Source organism: Echiichthys vipera, assembly GCF_963691815.1.
Source record: "Echiichthys vipera genome assembly, chromosome: 17".
NCBI classification, from domain to species: domain Eukaryota; kingdom Metazoa; phylum Chordata; class Actinopteri; order Perciformes; family Trachinidae; genus Echiichthys; species Echiichthys vipera.
The window spans coordinates 1,326,611-1,344,244 of NC_139842.1; the positions used below are offsets into that span (position 1 = coordinate 1,326,611).

The window sequence follows — 17,634 nt, forward strand, 5'->3', positions numbered from 1 at the left end:
TATTTAAAATATACATTATTCATTTTACTTTGCTATTTTTTATTAATATAAATTGACAAACAATAAATAAACTCTGCTTGTCAAAGAAGGCGCTGAGATAAAAAAAATCAATTAAATAGTATAAAAATTAATATAAATAAAACTTCAGATTGTTTAAAAATATATTAATTTGCTTAACATTGAAGGCACCGAGATAAGAGAGAAATTAAATTATATAAATTTAATATAAATTCAACATTCGGTTATTTAAAAAATATACATTATTAATTTTACTTTGCTTTTTTTAAACACTGCTTGACAAAGAAAGCACTGAAATAAATCTATTTAATTGTATAAAATTAATAATATAAATGAAAAGCGACTGCTGCAGAGGTTTGCTGTTATTTTCAGCAGCATTAGTGGTTAAAAAAGACCTTTAAATGCCTTCACCGTGCTGCCCCGAGCTAATCACTGTTAGCCACGTGCGGCTGTTAGCATCTCTCCCGCACAAAAACAAAGTCGAGCAGAGAAAAAACAACAATGAGAGACGGTTTTAGACAAAACACCAAATCTTTAATGAAAGTCACATGAGTCATCCATGAACGTACAGGAAACAAACGAAAAGGAAAAACAAGTCATCTTACAAAGGGTGAGACTGTCGCAACCGCACCACTGGAAGTCACAGGAGCATTCTGGGGAATACCGGACACATCCAGCAGAGCAACACGCCACCTTAACAGCTAACCAGCAATACTCAACTGCTACACAACTGCGCCTAGTGCACAAAACAAACACACAAGCAGGATTAGGATCAGACCTTTAATGAGAAGGGAACAAAAAACAGGGTCCAGAGTCCAGTGAGTGACGTCCCGGAGGACTCGACAGAAGCTTTAAAACCCCGGAGGGACGCCCGCAGACCTGAAACCGCCCTCGCCGCGCTCGCTTCACCGTGTCTGTGCGGTTACATCGCACACGTTTATCACAGGGGTTAAAACGACCTGCGCAGAGGAACCCTGTCTCCACTTTAATGACGTGTTTTCGCCCCCAGATGAGAACAAAAAGAGACAATGACTGTGGTTTGGAGTTTCTCTGCGCCTGAACAAAAAGGTGAGAAATGTCTTCTGATGCGTCGACGCCGCGGGCCTGTGTCGCCACGCCAGGGCTGCAACTAACCGTTATTATCATCCATGCAGCCGCCATTGTGTCCGTTAAACATCTAAGATTTTCAGTTTAACATGACAGGAAACAGGAGAAGAAGCGGGACGTCTGTGTTTAAGAGGCTGAAAGCAACATTTTCTGAGGTTTTTGTGCGGAAAATTCCTTTAATAGTCGTCAAAAAAAACTTCTGTCGATGGACGAATCGTTGCAGCGTTACCGCGGGTAACCAAACGTGCATTCCCACAGGGGTGAGAGCACGACGTCAGCCCTAAAGAGACGCTTTAACGGGACCTCGGGGGAATGATTTCATCAATTAGCGGGCGGAAATAAAAGAGTTTGATCGTTTCAGCGAGAGAAAACTTTACACATAAACACATAAATCAAGAAAACGCTCCACAGATTTGGAAATAACGGTCGGCTGCAGCCCTGGAAGTGAGAACGTAATAGTTCATTTGGAATAACTTGATTCTGTCGATCATCGCTTCTCTTGTCAAATAAAAACAGTTAAAACTCAGCCTGCGATCGTGAAGCGTCTCTTTTTAATGTAAACACACTCGTCGCTGGTGAACCTGCAGACGTTTAAGGTTTACCCGAGGTGCACCTGAACGCACCGTAGACACTTTACTGTTGGTGGTGCCTTCAGGGACACACTGGGATTTAAATTCTGTCGTTTGCGGCGTTGAGCTTCGCTGCGTGACCCGTGTTTTTCACAGCTTCCTACTTTAACACTGATGAACGTTGAATTAATAGAAACCGCGTGGTGTTGAAAGAGTATCGGCCATTTTGAAAACCTTAAACCGCCGGATTAAGTCGGGTAAACCGGGCTCGGAGCGAGGTTGGACACAGGCCCGCGGGGAGAAGACGTTAAAGAGGATCAGATTCAAATGTAACTCGCCGTTGTTAGAAAAAGCAGGTCAGGACAGAAATCGCCCTCCTTCATTCTTAAAATCATCATGAAAGTAAAATAAAAACGTTACAGCACATCGATGGAGCGACAGCGGGGGGGCGGGGGGGTTTCACGGCCTGATGAACAAAAAAAAAAAACCAAAAGCATGGAAGACACAATAATAACCTTTGACAGCAGGACACGGCCGCCTGCGTTGGATCCAGTCTGGAGACGTGGAGCGTTCGGTCTGGGCCTGAAAACTGTCAGAAGAGCAGCAGTTAGGACAAAAACACCCGCAGCAGCACGTTTAGAGACACTACAGCTGCACTTAAGACATTTAAAGCTTCTGCTGAGGCTCTGAATGAAGTTCTGAGCGAAGCTCTGAACTTGTCGGATCAGAGAACAGTGGAAATGTTTCAGAGAAAGAGGCGTTAGTTAGATAAAGACGGGAGGTTTTTATCCATTTTGTTTCCATAAAACGTTTCTTTTAGGTCTGTTTTTTGTGACGGTGCCGTACATTTTAAATGTCAGTCTTTTATCTCCTGGTTAAATGAAATAAAAATCTGCAACCGTGCAGAAAAAAAAAAGAGAATTCAGATTTTAAAAGCAGCATAAAAGTGTGAAAACGGAGCTGTGGTTTTTAAAAACCATGAAAACGCATCAAAGAATCCACAGAGGTTCTTTTGGATTGATCGATCATGTGTCCGGCTGTTCAGTCGAGACATAACACCCTTTCAAAATAAGATTTATTATAATGGCTTAGGGGCGACACAGTGCTGTGGTGGTTAGCGTAGCCTCACAGCGAGAGGGTTCTTGGTTCGAATCCCAGCAGTCCAAAGACGTGCAGGTGTTGGGTTCATTGATGACTCTAAATCACCCGTAGGTGTGAATGGTTGTCTGTCTCTGTTCGTCTCTATGTGTCCTGTGATAGACTGGCGTCCTGTCCAGGGTGGACCCCACCTCGCGCCCGATGTCAGCTGGGATCGTCCAGGTTCCACTCATCACACAGACACACATGGTGGTGTTCAAGTACGTCACAGCTGCCCTGGGGCCGACTGACGGAGGCGTGGCAGCTAATCAGCGCCTACGGCCCCTCGACCACCTCCTCAAACATTCAGCAGTCACACACATTCACACGAGGCGAGGTGGGTGAAGTGTCTCGCCCAAGGACACAACTACCATGACACAGGTAGGGCAGGGCGGGGATCGAACTGCCGACCCTTCAGACATTTGCCGACTCGCTCTACCAACTGAAACTCTTTATTAGTTGATTTTGATTTAACTTTGTTCTGTTGGTGAACATTTTTTGGACTTGAGTCATTTAAAGACAGGTTCTGATGAGTGCAGCTCATCGTGTGAAACACTGATTTAAACATTGTGGCTGATTATTTCTGTAGAACTGTGATTTTAACGCCTTTTACACTGATTCATTTCTCCATGTGGGGATTGACCTTTAATACGAACCCGACCATTAAAGTGTCGGATTAAACACAGACAGGGGGGGGAAACACTGAACTTACGTCTCTGAGGAAGCATCTTTACCAGAGCAAAACAGTATTTCGTCTTTGTTTGAGCGACTGCTGTCATTTAAAACTAAAATTTAAATTTAAAGAGCTAAGAAATCCTCATGTTTAGAGCTGAATCTGCTGCTGAGGAGGACAAACTCACCGGACACAGACAAAGTCTTCCCTCCTGGTGCTAACGACTCAAAAAGAGACGCCGGGAACAAAACAAACAGCATCATCTCCTGAAAACTCACCTGACGCGGAGCTCTACGGGGACTCGCCTCCGTTCTCTGCTGCTGGTTTGGGCGGGCTTTTAGATCTCGACCTGGACCCTCTTTTGGAGGAAGGGTTGCGGCTTCTGGACCTGGACTTAGACTTGGACTTGGACTTGGAGCGGGACCTGGATCTAGATCTGGAACGAGACGGGGACTTGGCCTTGCCTGCCTTCTTGTTCCTGGGGGAGTGGGACTTGGACCGGGAGTAGGACCTGGACCTGGATCTGCTGTAGCGGGATCGGCTTCTGGAACGGGAGCGGCTCCTGCTGCGGGAGCGGCTGCGTCTTCTGTGTCTCGGGCTGGGGGAAGAGCTGGATACATTCAGTGGGTTGAGTTATGGTCTACAGTGTGAACACAGCTGATAGTGAACTCAGTCAAACGGGGCCCGAACGGGGCCACACCCACACAGAGGAGATCTCCTCATTAACAGATTAAAGTGAGATTAGCAGGAACCTGCAGATACGAACGCCCGCTGAACTCTAAACACACTTTAATGACATTTCTGTATATTCTTTTCACAGTCTCCTGTACATTCATATCTTATATTATGCATTTATTTGTTTTGCAGTGCGTTAATTGCAACAGTAGTGAAAGTTACAGTTGTGTCACTACTCTTTGGTTTAAGAAACGATTTAAAAAGTTCATAAAAACATTTAACGTGTGCCGGATTGTGGAGTGGATTTTGCTGAGTTGACAAACATAATTTACTTTGCTTCTATGACGAAAGTGTGTTGGTAGAAGACCAGGAGTGCTCTCAGGGCGCACTCACACTGTCCTTCCGCACCAAAACCGGTTTTTCAGCTAAAGCCTGGTGCGTTCAACCAGTGTGCAAATGACTAAAAAGAGCGGTTTAACTGCTTAACATGACCGAAAGACTAAATCTGATGTTCAGTTACGGGTCAGTAAGTTCTCCTGGGACTATCTGCATTTTAATGATCCCCAAAGAAAATCAAAATTTGCAGCGAAAATTAGAAAAGTTACCATTTACACCGCCCTCCACGTGTTTAACATGTGGTAAAATTATTAAATTCACCTTTATTTTATACCCAATATTTGCTGAATCGTTGAGTAGATCTAGCTTGTGTCTAAAATACTTTTGTTCTATAATCAAAGTGTGTAAGTGGGAAGGCAAAGAGCGACCTCAATATGCAAATCTTTCAATGGAGTCTGGCAACAGATAGCAAGAAAACTTAAGTTCTGGAGAAATCAGCAAATGGTCCCATGAGAAAGACATTATTTTAAGTTTATTTTATATCTAATATGTGCTGAATTGTTGAGTAGATCCCGCTGGTTCCTAAATATACTTCACTTTTGTTCTAGGACCAAAGTAAACTGGTAGGATACAAAGAAGACTCTAAATTAGCAAATCATTCAATGGAGTCTGGCAACAGACAGCAAGATAACTATTAAGATCTGGAGAAATCTGCTATCAAATGGTCCCATGAGAAAACTATTTTAAGTTTATTTTATATCTATTATGTGCAGAATTGTAAAGTAGATCCTGCTGGTTCCTAAAAATACTTAACCTCTGTTTTATGACCACAGTGTATGTGTAGGAAACCAAGAGCGACCTCAATATGCAAAACTCTCAATGGAGTCTGGCAACAGACTGCGTCCATGCAACTTAAGAGTCTGCATTCAAATTATCCCCTAAGAAAACCATTGTTTTAAGTTTATTTTATATCTAATATGAGCCGAATTGTTGAGTGGTTCCTAAAAATACTTAACCTCTGTTTTAGGACCAAAGTGTATAGGTAGGAAACCAAGTATGCAAATCATTCAATGGAGTCTGGCAACAGATAGCAAGAAAACTTAAGATCTGGAGAAATCGGCAAATGATCCCATGAGAAAGACATTATTTTAAGTTTATTTTATATCTCATAAGTGCTGAATTGTTGAGTAGATCCTGCAGGTTCCCATAAATACCTAACTAAGTGTGTATGTAGGAAACCAAGAGCGCCTTAAATATGCAAATCCTCCAATGGAGTCTGGCAACATATAGCAAGAAATCGGCAAATGATCTCATTATAAAACTATTATTAGATATAAAATAAACTTAAAATATGTGCCGAATTGTTACGTAGATCCTGCTGGTCCCTTTAAATACTTAACTTTTGTTTTAGGACCAAAGTGAACCGGGAGGATACAAAGAGGACTCTAAATTAGCAAATCCGTCAATGGAGTCTGGCAACCACGCAACTTTACAGCGCGACTCAACGGTTCTTCTTACCTTCTGCTCCGGTGGCCCTGGCCGCCGTACCTCCGGGTCGGCCCCCCTCCTCGCCGGCCGCCTCCTCCTCCTCCACCACCTCCGCCGCCGCCGCCTCCGCTGCCCCCGTAGTGGGAGTCGGGCGGTCTGCCGTACCGGGCCATCTGGACCCGCAGCTCCCGTCCGTCCAGGAGCGCGCCGTCCATGGCGTCCATCGCGTCCTCGGCGTCCCGTTTGTCGTGGAACCGCACGAACGCGAACCCCCGGCTCTCTTTGGTGTATCGGTCCCGGGGGATGTACACGTCCCCTACCCGGCCGTACTTCTCGAACACCCGCCTGAGGGTCTCCGGGGAGGTCCGGTACGTTAAGTTGTCCACTTTGAGGGAAGTCATGCCGTCGACGTCTGGCGGAGGCCTACCGTAACTCATGGCGCCGAACAGCGGGGCCCTGCAGCCTTCCTCCCGTCTGTGAGCTCTGGGTCTCCCGGTAACTCTGTGGGTCCCGGCGGGTAACGGTCCGAGGCTGCGGCTTTACCGGTTTAACGTCTGCTGAGAGGAGTTTAAACGGAATAAACGGAATAAACAGATTAATCAGAGTCTCTTCTTCTTCTTCTTCGTCTTCACAGAACTACTCCGTCCGCCTCGCGCTCAACTCTGTCTTCTTCTGCTCTATAATTGTAGGCAGCTGAGAGTCGCTGCGGCCTCACTGTCGCCCCCTGCAGGAGCCCCCGAGACCTGCGGCGAGAAGGGCGCGAAACAGCACAACAACAAGACGGTGGTGGGAGACGGTTAAGTTTAGAAGACTAAAGGAGACGGTTAAGTTTAGACAACTAAAGGAGACGGTTAAGTTTAGACAACTAAAGGAGACGGTTAAGTTTAGACGACGCTTAAGTTTAGACGCTTAAGTTTAGACACTAAAGGAGACGGTTAAGTTTAGACGACACTTAAGTTTAGACACTAAAGGAGACGGTTAAGTTTAGACGACTAAAGGCGATGGTTAAGTTTAGACACTAAAGGAGACGGTTAAGTTTAGACACTAAAGGCGATGGTTAAGTTTAGACACTAAAGGAGACGGTTAAGTTTAGACGACTAAAGGCGATGGTTAAGTTTAGACGCCTAAAGGCAACTGTTAAGTTTAAACGACTAAAGGTGACGGTTAAGTTTAGATGACTAAAGGTGACGGTTAAGTTTAGACGACTAAAGGCGATGGTTAAGTTTAGTCACTAAAGGAGACGGTTAAGTTTAGACCACTAACAAATGTATCACCGACTCTTTCACACTTGTTGTTGGTTTCCATAATTACCTTAAGAAAGAAGGAAAACGTTACTTTATAATAAATATGTTTTTATTTCATTTTCATACAAATCTGTTTTCCTTGTTTTTATGTTTTTCCAAAAGAAAGGAACTTTACTTTAAGCTGATCAGCACATCAGCAAAGTGAAGGGTTGTTTTTTAAGACCAGAGACTTTAGTCATCTGTAAAACCTTGTTTGTGCTTTGTCGTCTCGCAGGTCTCTGCTGATGGTGGTGGTGCCTGCTGCCGTGGTCCTGTGTGCAGGTCTCTGCTGATGGTGGTGGTGCCTGCTGCCGTGGTCCTGTGTGCAGGTCTCTGCTGATGGTGGTGGTGCCTGCTGCCGTGGTCCTGTGTGCAGGTCTCTGCTGATGGTGGTGGTGCCTGCTGCGGTGGTCCTGTGTGCAGGTCTCTGCTGATGGTGGTGGTGCCTGCTGCGGTGGTCCTGTGTGCAGGTCTCTGCTGATGGTGGTGGTGCCTGCTGCCGTGGTCCTGTGTTCAGGTCTCTGCTGATGGTGGTGGTGCCTGCTGCCCTGGTCCTGTGTGCAGGTCTCTGCTGATGGTGGTGGTGCCTGCTGCCGTGGTCCTGTGTGCAGGTCTCTGCTGATGGTGGTGGTGCCTGCTGCCGTGGTCCTGTGTGTAGGTCTCTGCTGATGGTGGTGGTGCCTGCTGCCGGGGTCCTGTGTGCAGGTCTCTGCTGATGGTGGTGGTGCCTGCTGCCGTGGTCCTGTGTGTAGGTCTCTGCTGATGGTGGTGGTGCCTGCTGCCGTGGTCCTGTGTGCAGGTCTCTGCTGATGGTGGTGGTGCCTGCTGCCGTGGTCCTGTGTGCAGGTCTCTGCTGATGGTGGTGGTGCCTGCTGCCGTGGTCCTGCATGACGCTTCCTGCTGCTGTTATAATCTGTCACCTTAGCTGTGCTTGTTTCTACTGTTCTGCTGTATTAATAAGTCATATTCACATTACTATAGATATTATTATAGTTACTGGAAGTGTGTGTCTCTGTCTTTGTCTCTCTCTCTGTCCATCTGTTTGTCTTTTCTCTCTCTCTCTCTCTCCGGTGCAGACAGATGTGCGTCCTCCACAGAGCTGGGTCTGTCTGACGTTCCTGTCTGTTATAGTGAAGGTTTGCGTCTCCACCGTGAAGGTTTGCGTCTCCACCGTACTCCACTTTGGTTATGATTTGGCACTGTAAATAAAACTGAATTGAACATATTCTCTGTTTTCCCCTCGTATGCTGTTGCCTGGATACTGTTTACTGCACTGTTTGTATCAATGTCAACTCCCGTGTCATCGTTCTGTTTACAAAGTCAAAGTCAAAAACAACAAAAGTCATTAGTGTAGAATTCAAAATGGCACAAAGCAAAAAATGATTAACACTCGGTGATTTACAAAGACTACACTTTAAGGTTATTTAAGTTACATTACAAAGACTCTTCTTCAATCTGACCGTTATCGTCTCCTTCAGTTTGTAACATCCTGAGTTTAAACAATCATCACAAAAGAACAAACTAACATATAAGTGAATCATATCCTGGATATTAAACCGGTTTCATTTAAATAATGGAATAAAACCTTTTCACCTTCACTTGTTTCCCGTGTCTCTAACAGTCGACCACGCTGCTTCATCTGCTTTATGCTACACTTGTATTTCTCATGAACATATTTATTAATCAAAGCTGTAAAAAGGTGTTTAAAGTGCAACTCCGGTGCAAAATCATCCCAGGGTCTTTTTCAGCACTTGTAATAATCAATAGAGACAGTTTTTTTTAGTGTAACAACTATTAACATAGAAATCCAGGAGAGAGACGTGGCTAACAGTGATTAGCTCGGGCAGCACGGTGAAGGCATTCAAAGGTCTTTTTTATCCACTAATGCTGCTGAAAATAACAGCAAACCTCTGCAGCAGCATGAGAAGAGTCCCTACACACACAACAAAGCGTCATCAGCGTAGTTAGTGAAGCCAGAGTTTATTAAAAGAGTGTTTTAAAGACTTACCTACTGGCCCCTGCACCAGCTCCTCTCATAGTAAAGTCCATTACAGTGGAAGGAGCCCATTGGTGCTTTGTTGTGTGTGTAGGGACTCTTCTCATGCTGCTGCAGAGGTTTGCTGTTATTTTCAACAGCATTAGTTGTTAAAAAAGACCTTTGAATGCCTTCACCGTGCTGCCCCGAGCTAACCACTGTTAGCCACGTCCGGCTGTTAGCATCTCTCCTGAATTTCTCCGTTAATAGTTGTTACAGAAAAAAAACTGTCTCCATGGATTATCTGATGGATGTAAGTGCAGAAAAAGACCCTGGGAGGATTTTACGGTGGAATTAGGAAAAAGGGTTCTTTGGGTTGTGTAGAACAAGTGCTATCAGGCTGACGGCACACACAACGACAACAGAGACTTTGAGGAAGATATCTGCACTGCCTCTTCCAGCTCCAGCTCCTGCTTCTTCTCTCTGGACGACTCTCCCTGCGCCGGCGTCGAAGCCGCTCCCTCCGTTCATCTGCAGCACGTTGTTGATCTTCTGCAGCAGCTCGGTGACTTGAGAGGGGTCGTCTGTGTCCCTGTTGTCAAAGACGTGGTATCCCCCGAGACCTTCCCTGAGGAGGTCACGCAGAGCTGGATTTTGTCCGATGAACTCCTCAATCGAGCCCCCTTCATTCCTCAGGTCATCTCCTCGGGTGAACAGCGCCATGGTGTAATGTGCCGCCTCTTCGCCGAAGGTCCTCTTGATTATCTGCACTGTTTGCTTCTCCTCTCGTGTGAACCTGCCGATCTGGATCACAACCAGGAACACAACAGGGCCGGGTGAAGCCAGAGACAGGCAGCTCTTGACCTTCTCCATCACTTCATCTTGGCTTCTGAAGTCAGACGAGTCAGATGTGTTTGCAAACAGACCGGGAGTATCAACAACCGCCACGTTCTGTCCATCCAGCTCTTCTCTTTCTCTCTGGCACGTCTGTGTCACTGGGGAGGACGATATCAGAGACCTGAAGGCCTTTCTCCTCAGGATGGTGTTTCCTGCTGCACTCTTACCAACTCCAAACCTCCCAATCATCACGATCTGCAGCTCGGGCTCTTTGGACCGCTGGTTATCTGTTGAACGATGAAACAAAGCTCTTATTGAAGTTGACAGAACACCAGACTTACTGTTGCCCATTCTGGGACATTAAACGCCAAACTTCAACCATCTAAATTTAACCATTCAAGATCAACGCCAAACTTCAACCATCAGACTTCAACCATCTAAACTTAACCATCTAACATTAACCATCTAACTCTAACCATCTAACTCTAACCATCTAACTTTAACCATCTAACTTTAACCATCTAACCTTAACCATCTAACTCTAACCATCTAACTCTAACCATCTAACCTTAACCATCTAACCTTAACCATCTAACTCTAACCATCTAACTCTAACCATCTAACTCTAACCATCTAACCTTAACCATCTAACTCTAACCATCTAAACTTAACCATCTAACATTAACCATCTAACTCTAACCATCTAACTTTAACCATCTAACTTTAACCATCTAACTTTAACCATCTAACCTTAACCATCTAACTCTAACCATCTAACTCTAACCATCTAACCTTAACCATCTAACCTTAACCATCTAACTCTAACCATCTAACTCTAACCATCTAACTCTAACCATCTAACCTTAACCATCTAACTCTAACCATCTAACTCTAACCATCTAACTTTAACCATCTAACTTTAACCATCTAACTCTAACCATCTAACTCTAACCATCTAACTTTAACCATCTAACTCTAACCATCTAACTCTAACCATCTAACTTTAACCATCTAACTTTAACCATCTAACTCTAACCATCTAACTCTAACCATCTAACTTTAGTCACCTAACTTTAACATCTAACTTTTACCAGCTAACTTTAACCAGCTAACTTTAACCATCTAACTTTAAGCAGCTAACTTTATCTATCTAACCTCTGCTTTGATTCCCGCTCTGTTGCTTGATTTTGTGACGTCGCTGCAGAACATAGTTTGGCTCCAAACGGCCTTAAACAGGAACGGACATGTTCTACCGGCTCCTGTTGTGTTTGAGACTCTGACGGGGACAAACCCTGACACTTGGGTTGTTGTTGATGCAGTAGCTGCTGGCTGTGTGGCTGCAGCGAGCGCCACGCCTCGCTGGAAACTGGCTGGATGACTTTTCTGTTCAACACACTTTGTATTGTTCCTCACACACCAAGAGACAGGAGAGCTGAGCAATGATCCGTCCGATTAACAGCATTTAGCTCTTTGATCTTCTTATTTGATCTATCTGCTGCATCAAAAAGTTCATTAATATGTTTATTTATGCTAAATGTTTGATATAAGATTTGATTTATACTGAGGGAAACTGCTGTGTGGTTACCATACAAAGTGAAAAGTGAAACTATGAAAGTCTGAGATAACAATAAGGTGCAAATCCAACACATACACAACAAGATGTGTGTATAAATGTAAATATGCTGCTTAAAAATGTTGATTAAGTTTTGATTTTTCTATTTATTAAACCGTGAAAGACAACAATACATGAAAACACAATTATATTTAGTCATTTTGGGTAAAAGTGTCACTTAAATATGAAACCTAGTGTAAAAAGATGCCAATTTACATGAATAAACAACAAAATAACACTGTTCAGAGACACTAAAGTCTCCACGCTGTCATATTTAGAGTCAGTTATCACAGCAACAGTTACACTTTAAGGTTATTTAAGTTATATTACACTACTTTTATGGTTGTTCTGTATATTAAATAAACTTACGCGGCTGAAAAAGTCTGCTGGCCATCTTTGTCTTGTTGAAGCAGCTGACGCCCTGTTCCTGATGATGATTACTTTCAATTCATCATAATTTTATCTGTTCCTGTAAATCCCGCCCATCACCTGCAGCAGCACATGTGTTTATAAAAAGGATGTTGGTGTGGAATCATTACAGAATCAAAAACACATTAAACCGGATCAAGTACAAAACCCTGCACTCAGAATTATCAGCAACCTGCATTTGGAGTTTATTATGGATTTATTATTACTGGTGCAAAAACTGGTGCAATATTTGAATGCTCTAGAAGACTTTATTTATCCTGCAACGGGGAAAATTATTTTTTTACAATCTCATTATTAATCATGTTACACACACACAGGCCTGAAATACACACATGCACAGACAGAACCTATACATGCAATTAAAGGAGAGATGTCAGAGCGAGGGGGCTGCCAGTGACCGGCGCCCCGAGCAGTTGGGGGACCGGTGCCTTACTCAACAGCACCTCGGCAGTGCCCAGGAGATGAACTGGCACCTCTCCAGTCACCAGTCCACGCTCCATACAGGGACTTGAACCAGCGACCCTACGGTTCCCAGACAAGTCAACTATGGACTGAGCTGCTGCCGCCCAGAGAGATGTTAGAGTGAGGGGGCTGCCAGTGACCGGCGCCTGGTCGAGGTCGAACTTATTGTACAACAATTTTTCCAATTGTATATATTGATCACATGTTTATCACACTAAACGCACATTTATGGCACCATCAAGCCAAAAAAAGTGCCTTAAAAACAATTAAAGCAGTGTTTTGAATTCATACAAACAAGTTTAGAGACATACAGTATAGAAAGAAATTACAAAATACAATAATAAATCAAAAAGACTAAACAAAAATAAAGAATAAATAAAATACACAATACATAAATAATATGTATTTTAATAATATATAATAAAATGTATGGTTATTATTTTCTGATTGTGTTATTTTATTTTGTATTTTAATAATTTTCCTGTTAATATTATGACGTTTGGTATTTTGATAATTTTCCTTTTTTAATATATTTTTTTATACTTCTATTTCGTTACTGTGTTATTTTATTTTGTATTTTGATAATTTTCCTTTTTTAATATATTTTTTTATACTTCTATTTCGTTACTGTGTTATTTTATTTTGTATTTTGATAATTTTCCTTTTTTAATATATTTTTTTATACTTCTATTTCGTTACTGTGTTATTTTATTTTGTATTTTGATAATTTTCCTTTTTATACATTTTTATAATTTTTTATACTTGATTATTTACTTATTGTGTTATTTTATTTTGTATTTTGATCATTTTGTAATATTATGACACGATGACGTCACCTCTCGAGTAAAAATATTGAGAAATAAAAGGGGGCGTGGCTTTCCCGGGGCGACGTCTCAACGTTTCAATCGTACGTTCCTTCGACGTGCTGACGTCAGTTTTGGCGGGGCGTGGCTTTCCCGGGGCGACGTCTCACCATTTCAATGTTACGTTACTATGACGCGCTGACGTCAGTTTCGACGGGGCGTGGCTTTCCCGGGGCGACGTCTCACCATTTCAATGTTACGTTCCTTCGACGCGCTGACGTCAGTTTTTGCGGGGCGTGGCTTATAAAGGCTTGTTTTCCACAGTGACGGACTCAGAGAGGCTCCATTTTGTTGAGAGCAGCTGCAGCGCAAGAGCGGATCTCCGTCCCCGATAACAGGCCGCACCGACCAGCGACGATAACTCAGTCAGCCGACGAACCTCTCGCTAACCAAGTTATTATCCGAAAGGAAAGCAAATCTTATCGTATGTCCGATATCCAGAACCTCCAAACTTTTGGTAAGTGTTGTTTTTATCGAGCGGAGCCGGTAACACGGCGACAGGGTGGGGGAAGGGCGGCTACTAACGGTCACCGAACCGCTGCCTACCGTCGAGGTTTTACCCGCTTTAGTCATTATTTCACTCTGCAAAACCACCATTGAGCCTTTAAATAAGATTCGACGTGAGTTTATAAGTCGTGAAATCTTATAAATGTATAAATGTAAGTGTTTTAATGGTGGTCTTAGCATATTAGCAGGCCTCGGCTAACACAGGCGCCATCACGCTCTAACGGGATGGTGAGGCCTTCACTGTGCTGCTAACAGTTAGCTTCTTAGCTTATTCTTCACATGAATGAGCACTGAGGAGGAAATCTTATCATTTTAGTAAATTTAAACACAATAATTCACTCCGTTACACTTTATTTTATGCGTTGATCCGCGGAGTGATACTGAAAGTTGCCGTGTCACTGCTGATCAACGCTAAACCCTCGTTTTCTGACTGCAGGACTCAACTTAACTCACATTTTATTGCTTTTTTATTCTAGTTCTTTTATGCATACGTGTGTGTATACATAACAAAGATATATTTGTTTTGTATGATACTTATTTGTTGACAAAACACTAATTTGGTTCACTTAAACATTTACGAATATATATATATAAAAATATAACATATGCTATGTTATATTTGGTTTGTGTAAAACTTTATTTGACAAACATTCAAATACACATTTCAGACATTTCCTCACTTAAAGATGAACTGACCTGAAATTAGAAAATAAATATTGAAAACAAAGTTGCTGTGTCATGACTAAGACACAGCCCTTATTTCCTGGAATCAATGTAATACAGATTTTATTGTTATTAGTACATAGAGATCAATAAATGCTGCTATGTTGCAGACATAAAGACACACATTAGCATAAATTCACACAGTGAAGATGGAGAAATTAAATTGATTACCTGTGTTGTACCTTGCTGGTAGGTCAAATCCTAACAAGATATATATACACACGACATACTGAGAATATAAGTTCACTATTTTCCAATAAAAAGAGTTTGAGAGAAAGTAACAGTTAAAAACGAAGGTTTTAAAACAGAAAACACAAATGTCAAAAAAAACAAGTGAATGCGTTAATCTTCGAAGACATTGGTGCATATATTTATACATTAAATACACACAAACTACGGTCATAACAGAAAGATATAAAGGTTCGATCATTTACCCTTTTGTTTATATATATATTTTAATACTATTTTGCGCGTGACACGTCGACCACACTCTTGTACGGAGTGGAAACAAACCCCTCACACTCTCACCGCTGCTGCCAGCGAGCTTAAAGCCGTATATTTAGCTCGGCGTCTGCACAGTTCAGCAGCAAAATGATCCAAAGAGCTCTTCCAGATGTCAGCACGGGAGACGAGCTGGGAAAGTGTTTGTTTTGGCTCAGTGTTAAGTTTTATTGTCTTCTCCCCCCCAGACCCCTTTGCTGATGCAACTAAGGGTGATGACCGCCTCCCAGCCGGGACAGAGGACTATATCCACATAAGAATCCAACAGCGGAACGGCAGGAAGACCCTCACCACTGTCCAGGGCATTGCCACCGACTATGACAAGAAGAAGCTAGTCAAGGCCTTCAAGAAGGTACGAACCCGGGGAGGGGTCTGCGGCTGAGACGTTTTTACGACGTGACGTACGACTGCATCTGCAGAGTGGTGTGTTCTCTCCTGCAAACGCTGACGCTGCTTTCTCTTTGATCTCAACAGAAGTTTGCGTGCAATGGGACAGTGATTGAGCACCCAGAGTATGGTGAAGTGATCCAGCTCCAGGGAGACCAGCGCAAGAATATCTGCCAGTTCCTCATTGAGGTGAGTCCACGGGGGTTTCCTGTTTTCTGTGAACGGTGCTGACTGGAGGTCAAAGGTGTATGTTTGTGAATGACGTGTTAATGTATTGAGCTCTGTTTCTTCGTTGCAGATCGACCTGGCCAAGGAGGAGCAGCTCAAAGTCCACGGCTTCTAGAAGCTGCTCGCAGCCTCTCCCCTTCTCTCCCAGAAGGCCATTAAACTCCCCTTCCTCTCCTATGGGCTGCTGCTCTCTCCCCCCCTGCAACCCCACCAGCTCCTATTAGCTAACACGTGAATTACCTCTGACAAACATGGGATTCTGTAACACCACAGCCCCCCTACAACAGCAGGGGGCAGGCTCGCTCTCACAAAGACACACCACTGCAGCTCCACACAACATCAGGGACGAGTGGTGATGCCCCGCACACACGACTCCTCCTCCCCTTTCCCCTTTTCTTTAGTTCCTTTTTTAATTTTCGATTTTTAGGTCCTGTGTCAGAACGAAGGCACGGTTTCATGTAACTTTTTTGTTTTGTACTTCAAGGTGTTTCAATAAAACGTTGAGTCTCCGTATGTTGGAGTGTTGTCATGGGGATGGGAGCTGGGTTTGTACAGGAAGGTCTTCGGCTTTATAACTTATCTGCTCAAGTGAGGACATTAAGAACCCGGGCGTTTAGGTGGGAGGACAGGGGCGGTGCGGCGTTTTCTGCAGATGTTTATCTGTAGTTCGCCAACAGAAGTGACCTTTGAGATCCCGCCGGGCGTCGCTGCCGTGCCCGGCTGCCTGCGCTCAGGTCGCAGAGAGTGTAAAGTACTGACCACCTTCACCACCCCATCCAGCAAATTTGTGTTTTGCTCTTTATCATTTAACGGCACATTTTTCTAACTTTTCTCTGCCAATCCAAGTATTAAAGCTAACCGAGCTGCAGCGGGGTCTTACTTTGGTCAAAGCGAGGCCTGTAACGTGGACGGCTGAGCCGGTTTACCGTGAGATCAGGTGAACCCTCCAGAGCGGGAAATGAAGTCACAGCCTGGTGATGTTCGACCGTAGTTCAGTGAAAGTTTGATTTCTAGTCGTGTCATTGAATATAATTTGACTTCCTGGTGGATGATGCGTTTCCTGCTCTGGTGCCCGGCTCTCTGAAAACAGATCTGGTACCGCGCTGATGTTTACCAACACTTGAATCTTTTCATTTCCTATAATGCAATAATTTATACACATAAGTTAAGATGTAGTTCAAATCTAAAGCCATGGCCAGGTCACACTGTGCTCCTGTGACTGAGGGTGATGGAGAGCAAGTCTGTTTTGCAAAATCCACATTTGGTTCAATAAAATGTCTGCAGTCGAGCATGTCCTGTGCTTTGTTCGTGTGGTTTTTGTGTGTCTGTGTCGTGTTAATTTATACCTTTAAAACAAATGCACAAACACTGGAGGTGATGCACACACACACATCTCGGAAGCTCAGGCCTGTGAAGCTTCATGGTGTTTTAATTTCACAATGTTTCTCCTTTTTTTTTACACAATGATTTGGATTTAGTCAAATTACTGAATTTTACTAAACATCATGAAGAGGAAAGTTAATTTGTCCAAAAAGAAAACTTTGCAAGAAATATTTTAAAGATTTAAATACGTAAATCAGGTCTTAGTCAATTTATTTAAAGTTTAAATACACTTTACGATATAAACCCTAAATGAGTGAAACAATTTGATCTTAGTTTACATCGGTGGTGATAGAAGCATTCTCATTCTACATATTTATTTTTTATGTGATTGATCATTTAATAACATTTAATGTATTTTTTAAAATTTAATTAACATTTCAGACGTTAACTCAAAGATGATCCAACTTTAAATGATTAGAAATAAACTGTTTTATTACATTT

The 17,634-nt window shown here is 43.1% G+C and overlaps 3 protein-coding genes across 8 annotated transcripts; 1 reads left to right on the forward strand and 2 right to left on the reverse strand.

Annotated features, from left to right (window-relative positions):
- Positions 1-536: 536 nt before the first annotated feature.
- On the reverse strand, positions 537-6,659 carry srsf2b (serine and arginine rich splicing factor 2b). Of its 3 annotated transcripts, XR_014593588.1 has the most exons (4): positions 6,034-6,659; positions 3,783-4,114; positions 2,210-2,283; positions 537-754 (listed from the first exon to the last, which is right to left on the reverse strand). XR_014593588.1 is itself a non-coding variant. In XM_083931499.1 (3 exons), the coding sequence occupies exons 1-2, from the start codon at positions 6,438-6,440 to the stop codon at positions 3,796-3,798; spliced, it is 714 nt and encodes a 237-aa protein (XP_083787625.1). In that variant the 5' UTR covers positions 6,441-6,659; the 3' UTR covers positions 537-2,283; positions 3,783-3,795. The 3 variants fall into 3 exon arrangements, 2 of the variants coding, with proteins under 2 accessions (XP_083787625.1, XP_083787624.1); XM_083931499.1 differs by having other exon boundaries at positions 537-2,283; positions 3,783-4,102; XM_083931498.1 differs by having other exon boundaries at positions 537-2,283.
- Positions 6,660-8,022: 1,363 nt separating this feature from the next.
- On the reverse strand, positions 8,023-12,134 carry LOC310960330 (GTPase IMAP family member 2-like). Of its 4 annotated transcripts, none has more exons than XR_014593596.1 (3): positions 12,080-12,134; positions 9,295-10,385; positions 8,023-8,485 (listed from the first exon to the last, which is right to left on the reverse strand). XR_014593596.1 is itself a non-coding variant. In XM_083932004.1 (2 exons), exons 1-2 carry the CDS (start codon positions 12,102-12,104, stop codon positions 9,616-9,618), a joined length of 795 nt encoding a protein of 264 aa, XP_083788130.1. In that variant the 5' UTR covers positions 12,105-12,134; the 3' UTR covers positions 8,023-9,615. The 4 variants fall into 4 exon arrangements, 2 of the variants coding, with proteins under 2 accessions (XP_083788130.1, XP_083788131.1); XR_014593597.1 differs by having other exon boundaries at positions 8,023-8,594; XM_083932004.1 differs by having other exon boundaries at positions 8,023-10,385.
- Positions 12,135-13,738: 1,604 nt separating this feature from the next.
- eif1 (eukaryotic translation initiation factor 1) lies at positions 13,739-17,104 on the forward strand. Its single transcript, XM_083930627.1, has 4 exons — positions 13,739-13,921; positions 15,384-15,547; positions 15,670-15,771; positions 15,881-17,104. The coding sequence occupies exons 1-4, from the start codon at positions 13,891-13,893 to the stop codon at positions 15,923-15,925; spliced, it is 342 nt and encodes a 113-aa protein (XP_083786753.1). The 5' UTR covers positions 13,739-13,890; the 3' UTR covers positions 15,926-17,104.
- Positions 17,105-17,634: the final 530 nt, after the last annotated feature.